General features: G+C 41.7%; 1 protein-coding gene across 1 annotated transcript; it reads left to right on the forward strand.

The window, feature by feature from the left end:
• Nucleotides 1–404: 404 nt before the first annotated feature.
• On the forward strand, nucleotides 405–7,892 carry arl8 (ADP-ribosylation factor-like 8). Its single transcript, XM_030079331.1, has 6 exons — nucleotides 405–859; nucleotides 2,513–2,573; nucleotides 2,696–2,843; nucleotides 3,650–3,733; nucleotides 3,961–4,112; nucleotides 5,457–7,892. The coding sequence occupies exons 1-6, from the start codon at nucleotides 814–816 to the stop codon at nucleotides 5,503–5,505; spliced, it is 540 nt and encodes a 179-aa protein (XP_029935191.1). The 5' UTR covers nucleotides 405–813; the 3' UTR covers nucleotides 5,506–7,892.
• Nucleotides 7,893–8,153: the final 261 nt, after the last annotated feature.

Here is an 8,153-nt window from a genome sequence, read left to right on the forward strand (position 1 = left end):
GTAAACAGCATCAGTTCCTGTTAGCATATAATAAAAAAAAAAAAGAAAAGAAAAGAAATGGGAAAGAAAAATAACTATCACAATAAAACAGAGACCGAATCATGGGATACGACGAATCATGGGATATCCATAATCTTTAGACTGAGTCTTCAGAGAAAAAATCATCGTACATTTTCACTAATTTATTGCTTGTCTTGTTATTAATTATTCTCATAGTTCTGAGCATAGAGTTAAGTTCTAATTGAAAAGGCAAGAATTTGGGGATAGATTTGGAAAACTTCTGTTTGTGAATGAAAAACTTAGCATATAGGGTAACAAAGTTAATTAAATATTCAAAGGTTCTCTCGGTTAAATCAGTGTGTATCGTAACGCCAGCAAATGATAAGGCACGACGTCACGACGTAACCGGATAGCAGGGGCTGCCTCTCGAGCAGCGGCGGTGAACCAGCTAACGGGTTCAAGCCTGTGTCGAGTCAACACCGCTCCGCCGCTACCTCACACGGTGGACGAGCCTTCACGGACAGCACGCCACAAACAAGCCATTTTTTTATCTTACTTAGGGAAAAAAAAAATACATGTTTCGTTTACACTAGTCTCGTTTCGGGTGCTGTCGGTGCGCATGGAGTCCGGTTGGAGGAGGTCGGCGAGGTTTCTGTCGGACAAGAGGCGCAGCTAATGTTAGCTAGCCGCAGCCAGCGACGGTTTGAACGGTGTGGACCGGAGAGGCTCGGTGCTGCTGCTGCTGCTGCTAGCCAGTTAACGGCGGCTAGCTAACGTTACACAGCTGTAAGGACATTGCCATCGTCTTCAACAATGGGCCTCATATTCGCCAAGCTGTGGAGTTTCTTCTGCAATCAAGGTGGGTCACTTTTACGAAGCCGCTTAGCTCGGTTGTAACGGCTCACCAACCCGTTAAACTATGTTAGTGTGAACTGCTAGCTTGCGTAAAGTGAGCAACAAGCTAACGTTCTGCCAGATGGGGATATTATTTAGCCGTACTGTAGGTTACGAACTTAAATCTCTTGTTGACTCGGGTGGTGCTCCCGTCTACATTGTTTGTCTCGGTTACGGGACAAAACAACATCTGTTATATTCTTTTTAACCAGTTTCCGAGCCATATTGGCCAGTTAACGTTACATCAACTCAGCGATGCGTGATAACGTTAATTCCCAATAGGCCACTCGATAATGTACGAGCTTTTTCATCGAGTTGCAGCGCAGTGTAAGCTAAGATAGACCCAACGAGTGACTTTTCTTTGACTTCTTGGAGACTTGTTAAGTTAATAAAAAATCCTTAGGCACGTAATCTCTTTGATCAACGGCATTGTGTAGCGCTAACGTTATCAGTCTCCATCTGTACAAAGAATGCGGCCAGTCAGTCAGTCATCTGGGTGAAGTTATAACATATATAAAACCAAATGGGTGCACTGTCTTTTTAATTTTCAGAGGCTGACATGTTTGCTTGTAACCATAGGTTAAGTTGTGGGTTTGCTGAAATTTTGGCAGAACAGGGAAAACACTCTCTTTGGTGTGATTCCTTAGGCCTGTTTTGCATTTCTACCTTGCAGAGAGGAGAGCAGCACAGCGCTACTAATCCCACTCTCTAAATCTAGATTACACTGTCCCCAGTGTCAGGTTTCACACACGTAAAGAGATCACAATCCAGGCCTAAGTGGTAATCTGATATTATGGCAGGGTATATTTTCCTTGTGTTTGGTGTGCAAGTTATTGTTGCATATATTTTGTACATCTATGTAGTTCACAGCCACAAAAGCATGACGCCAGAGTAACATTGAGGTGAAGGTATTGTGATGGTTGGATGAGAACATGACAGTATGTTCTGTTTAGTCTTGTTGGCTGTGCGGGGGTTACCACAGGGTAGCCACTCTCTCAGGAAGCAATAGAAATTTAACATCCTCCAAAACCCTGTGTGGTGCGCCAACACTGCCAGAATTGCGAGCCCCTCTGACCAGACTTCCTTCCTCCTCATCAGCCAGAGGCCTCGGAAGGTGGAAATGTCAAAACACTCCAACAGTGTATTCTCGCATGTATGTTTCAGCTTTAATTCTGACTTTTGTCTGTCCTATGTGCCTGCTTGACAAGCAGCCCATACCATCCCATGGTTGTTAAAACACTGTTAGCTGGTTATGAATGGGCACAAATTACTGTAATTCAAGCTGTGTGTGAGAAGAGGTCAAGTAGCTTTGAAGGGCGAGGAAGGAAGGAAGTTCAGCTTCTTTATGATTCTGAATGGACTGCTGTGAATGGCAGGAAGGCTTCCTAAAGAAGGAAATGGGGCATACTCTTATGACATACTCCTGGCTTGGTGAGATATTGTTTATTACAGCATGGTCAACAGCGAAGGGCATTTGCTTCAGAGTGAGATATGGGTCTACTTTTTAAGTTGGTGATTGACTGAGTTGTTTGCATTCACTGAAACCCCAGCAGCAGGCCATGACTCATGGATGTCACTGACTTAATGTACCGCTGTTTTTGTTTTTCATGTTTTTCAGAGCACAAGGTTATAATTGTCGGACTAGACAATGCAGGAAAAACCACAATACTCTACCAATTGTAAGTAGCTTTTTTAATATAACTGCTCCGATCTCTGGCTCCCTCATTTTCTCTACACCTAAACATGTGGGGTTTGTGCTGTGTAGCACATAAATGACTTTATGCTTTTCTGTTTTATCTAGTCTGATGAATGAGGTGGTCCATACGTCACCCACTATTGGCAGCAACGTGGAAGAAATAGTGGTGAAGAACACTCACTTTCTGATGTGGGATATTGGAGGCCAGGAGTCTCTCAGGTCCTCGTGGAACACCTACTACTCCAATACAGAGGTGACAGCACACATGTTACACAGCTCTCATTACACAGATACATTGTCAGTGAGGTTAAAGCTCAGTTAAAGCTGAATTGATCGGCTTGATGCTGTCCCTTGTATCTGCATATACAGTTTCAGTGGTGTGTGGGCTGCAGTTGTAGAGCTGTGTAACTCTATCAGGGCTCTTAATCCCTAATAGATGTTGTCAGTGAGGGAACAAAAAGTAGTGCCCAGCAGCAGTTCCCTCCCTGAGCATGGCAGCTGGCGTGTTTGTTCAGAGCACAGACGGCAGCAGGGGCCGCCCAAGTCAGAGGTCATCCTCCCACAAAGGGGCCCGTCTGAAAGGCAAGGCGAGGGTCAGCCTCCAAAGTGTATGGACAGAGTGAGAGGAGGAAAAAAAAACATGATTCGTGAGAAAAGGGGAGTAGAGGACCTTGACGAAAGCTAAGTTAAAAACTGCAGGGATTTATGTCTACCAGTTCTATAGCTCAAAGAGATCCAAGTTTACTGTAACACAACATAAGCTGTACTCTCCTGACTTACTGCAATACTCATCCTCATTGCATTTTCTCAGGAAACGACCATCTTTCTTTCACTCCCTGACACCTCTCCAAAATTAGATGTTCTTGTTCTTTTGTCATGTTGCTGTTGTCACTCTCTTATTCAACAAGGGCTATTAGCATAGCAGTCACCATCAGCAGGGGCAAGGCCGTTGTGAAGGCCTTTGGCCAGGAAATAACCACCCGCTGTGATGCAGTGCAATGCTGTAAATGGCTTTTGAAAAGGTTGCTCAGTGTGATTTTTGCCTCCTCCACTCTGCAGTTCATCATTCTGGTGGTGGACAGCACAGACAGAGAAAGGCTGGCCATTTCTAAAGAGGAGCTCTACAGGATGCTGGCTCATGAGGTAAAACTCCCAACTTTACACACCACTTAAGAGGAATAGCTTTAAGACAAAAGCAAACCAAAAGGGGCTTTGTTGTTTCATAGGCATTGATTTTCCTGCAGGATTAGCCCTCAATCCCATATCAGTTTCCACTCCATCACATTGTTCAGAGGCTGTGGTAAAATGGTGTGCAGAGTGCAGGGTCATGGTTTCATTGTTCTCCGTTCTCTCCCTCTACTGCCCCTTAGGACCTGCGGAAAGCAGCTGTGTTGATATTTGCCAATAAGCAGGATATGAAGGACTGTATGTCTGCAGCGGAGATCTCCAAATACCTCACCCTGAGCTCCATCAAAGACCACCCCTGGCACATCCAGTCCTGCTGCGCTCTCACAGGAGAGGGGTAAGAGAGACACACTCCAGAGGCAGCTCAACATGACAGTTACATATGTTGCAGACACGCTTAAATGCATTAACTTTAGGCTTGGCAAGAAACGCTCAGTTCTGTTGAGTAACTGGTCTCAACATTTCCAGAAGTTATCGGATTAAAACACATTTGTCTCACTGATGTCCTGAGTCACCGTTTTTCTCATTATATTCTTTATCAGTGGTGTGTTTTTATATTTAATTAATCATAGTCTTTTGTTTTTATCCATTCTTCCCTCATGTTTGAAGTGTGTGAGTGACACTAAAGTCAAGCAATCTTAAAACAAGTAAAGTGTGTTCAGTTGTATGCAATACAGGAGCAGTTTCCTTATAGCTGAAGTGTATAGCAAACGTTTGGAAAAAGTTACAGAAATAGTGAAACCACTTTGCGTCTAGTTTGTCCTCTTTATTGCTATACTGCAGTGAGCTTCATCTACAAGGAAAAAGCTCCACTGCTGACCTGAACACACACTCTTCTCCCCCTGAGCCTCACCACATCGTGCCACAACTTCTTAGTCACTTCGTCAGTCAGTTGTGTGATGTGTGAACAGTTTTGGAGTTGAGGGAATTTGAGTACCACAGTAATAAATCACTTTGGTTTGAAAAGTGTAACATTTTTATTTGTTCCAGTTTGAGATAAATTGCAGAGTCGGTTCAATAACAGAATAAGTCATGGCCATGGAGGAATAGTGGCACACTAGTGGAAGGAAGATAGATGTTCCAGCAACAAGAAGGGTGCCACCTTATGAAAATGCAAGCTGAGATAAGAAAACATGATGTCCTCTCAATATCCAAAAATACTTATTGGTTAAAAATCACGACACTTTGGTCTAGACTGGGCTTCATGCCTGAAGGTTTTTAACTTGAAGAAGCCAAAGTGGAAATGGCAAATTGAAGCTAAGCCCTGACATTTTTAAATATTCATGGAGTGCTGCTATACATGGCTTTCACTGTAGTAGAGCACTCAGCCTGAAAGGGCCACAAGAGGAGGGACACATGTTTTATATCACAGTCAGTAATTAAGCAGTTGACATTCATTAACTCCTATCAAGTCCCAAACCTATTCATCAGCTGCAGGCACCTCCCCCATTTGCAGTAGCAACATAGTCACATATATTTGGGATATATTGTGTTATAGTAGCAATGGACCAGGTATGTAAAGTTTGTGACCTCATGGTTTCACACAGCAGTATCTTTTTAACCACCATGTTAATAATCCAGTGTTAGAACAAGTTATATGAGCCTCCATTGGTGTGAGAAGAAGTCTTAAATTAAGTCATTCAATATGTCAGTGTTTTTTTCTTTTGTTTGTTTGTTTCAGGTTATGCCAAGGCCTTGAGTGGATGACCTCAAGGGCTGGACTCAGATAGCCCCTCCCTCAGCCTTTGACTTTCTGACTACATGCACCACTATCAAGGTGGCGCACCAGCTTTTCCCAACTGGCTGTTTTTTCGGTTTTTATGTTTTGTTTTTTGTTAGCAACAGAAGTTCAACTCTGACCTATCAAGACTGCATGGAAGCAAAGTGTTGCCACTTAGCTCCACCAAGACTGTACTTGTTGCAATGGAGCTGCTACTCCTCACAAATACTTGTCAAAGGAAACTTGACCAGAACTCTGTACCGATCATGTAACTAGCAATCAATTTTATTTTTTATTGTTTTCATTATTATTATTATTATTTTAGACGAGGAAAAATTGTCTGAGTGGAGACTATCCCGTGCAAAGCAGGACAGCAGGGGATGCTGATCATCAACACTACATACATATCATGTTACATCATACCATATCATATCAGAATATGCTATGAACATTGCAAGGATGGTCAACTTTTGTGGATCATATGGTGCAGCTTTGTATTGATTTTTTTTTTTCTTTTTTTCTTTCCATTGCCTCCACAGAAGTTTGTTCATGTTCAGGTCATATTTGATAAGACAAACAAAGGGATAATGACTCGCACACTGTAGTATTGTAAAAACAATTTGGATGGGTAAGGTGGCATTAAGTTCTCAGTTACATTGCACAGACCTGATTGGGGTTTTAAACAATAGCATTATGGTATCATTTTTCTATGTTCTCATCATTAATACAGATATTGATGTCTGTTACACAAGATCTCAGTTTCATAAGCTACATTGATGGTGGTTATTCTTACATTTGAACCTATTGGTGCAGTACTTAAATGTGGTAAACAAAGTGTCAAGAGGTATGAATCTCCCTCCCTGTTAACTGTGAACCTCCAGGCTTCATGTACGTTTTTCAGCCAAATGGTCCAGGTTCATTTTCTTTGTGCAATCTTTGACCTAAAAACCTGGAACAAACTCGAGTTACATCAGCCATACACTGAGTTTTGCAAAACATGAAAAATTGGCCAATACCTTTCAACCCCGTTTCATATGCAACAACATATTAAATACCAGTGTAAAACTCAGTTTTTTAACAGTATTTTAATGTACACAGTATGTTTTGTCAGTACTGCATTATGATTTTTTTTATTTAATTTTTATTTTATTGAGCATTGTTCTTGCATTTATAGACTGTCAGTGTCAGGCAGGGCAGATTGGTAATCACAGCAGAAGTTAACATGTAGACCTATGTTGTATTAAAGAGACAGTCACGGGTGCTCTACAAGTGTTTGTGGCTAATATTGTGCGTTTTAATGAGCTTTGCATTTACCATGTTCTATAGCCATTGTTGCTCATATTTCTCTTAAAGTACTTGGTACTTTCTGAGTTAAGGGATCAGAATAAGCTACATTCAAACAGGTGCATACTCTTGAAAAAGCACCATAGCCCTTGTTGACCTTGAAGGCTCAGGGTTAGACTCCCTTGCATGAGATGTGCCACAACACCTCAAAGCTTGGCATGTATGCAATGGTTTTCTATTTACCCATCTTGACTGAGGTTTCCAATGGCGTAGCATTATGATGATCCTAACTCAGTGTGTAGGCCTTCAAATAGGTTGTATTGTTACTACAGTACTTGTCGAAGCCTCGGCCTTAACCGTGCTGGTCTGAGTATCTGGAGAACGCGAGTTTGCATTTCCTAGGATAGCGAAAGCATTTTTAATTGAGTTACATTCATTCCCTGCAACCTTTTCCTAATGTTAGCCATACCAACGTATTCCCAATCCCAATCTTAACCTTAACCAATAGGCCCAAACAACCACCCAAAATGTAAAAAAAAAAAAAAAATCCATAGGAAATGCAAACTCATCTGGAGGACTGTGTGTGAGCCTGTGCAAGTCAGTCTTACAGTTTTTCCATGGTTTTTTACCCTTGTTTCCCTCTTTTACGATCAGGGTTTGTTACTCCATTGACCTGATGTGAGAATTCCCTTAACTCGCTAACAGATCTATGCACGTGTCACTTTGAAACCTTGTATACCTTCTCTTAGTTCCACAATGGCCAAAATGGGTACAAGAAGGAGCAGGTGCATGAGTTTCATTGTTAAATGGATTCTGAATCAGAGTGCTGAGAATGATGGTGAATATGATGATGAGAAAGTGGTGTCCATCTTGGTCTTGGAGTGCCTCTGGGTCTCTAGAATATATTGCTCAATATTGTGTAATAAGGTATTTTTAAACTAACAGGCAACAGAGGGACTGCCCAGACCCAGTCTCTCTGCAGGTGTAAGTATGTGGTTTTTACCTTGATCTCACAAAGCAAGAGAACTGATCATATACTTTCAATCAGTGTGCTGACGGGTGTAATCTGGGTCACGCATTTCTGTTTTGTTTTTAATAAAATTTTGTTTTGAACCCTGGTTTCTTCCTTAAAACATGTCATTACTCCCGCTTTTTCCAAATTGTAAGATTAATTTTAAAGTTCATTCAACAGAAAAGACTGCACTTGACGGCAGGAATACTTTCACTTCTTTCATTGTGAAGGAACAAATATTTTCAGTGCACTATCCTCAATCAGTGGATTAAATATCCATTAGTGTCTTAGGGCTGCCTGTGGGTCACAGATCAAGCCATGCAGTTCAGTCCAAATATATGTCTTCAACACAACAAAGATCA

This window comes from Myripristis murdjan, chromosome 20 (genome assembly GCF_902150065.1).
Source record: "Myripristis murdjan chromosome 20, fMyrMur1.1, whole genome shotgun sequence".
In the NCBI taxonomy this organism is placed as follows: domain Eukaryota; kingdom Metazoa; phylum Chordata; class Actinopteri; order Holocentriformes; family Holocentridae; genus Myripristis; species Myripristis murdjan.

Bases quoted from the DNA above. Each gene is read 5' to 3' on its own strand.
- arl8 (XM_030079331.1), top strand. From the start codon at position 814: ATGGGCCTCATATTCGCCAAGCTGTGGAGTTTCTTCTGCAATCAAG. The intron at 2,574-2,695 runs GTAAGTAGCTTT...TGTTTTATCTAG, and splicing joins ACCACAATACTCTACCAATT to TCTGATGAATGAGGTGGTCC. The intron at 2,844-3,649 runs GTGACAGCACAC...TCCACTCTGCAG, and splicing joins CCTACTACTCCAATACAGAG to TTCATCATTCTGGTGGTGGA.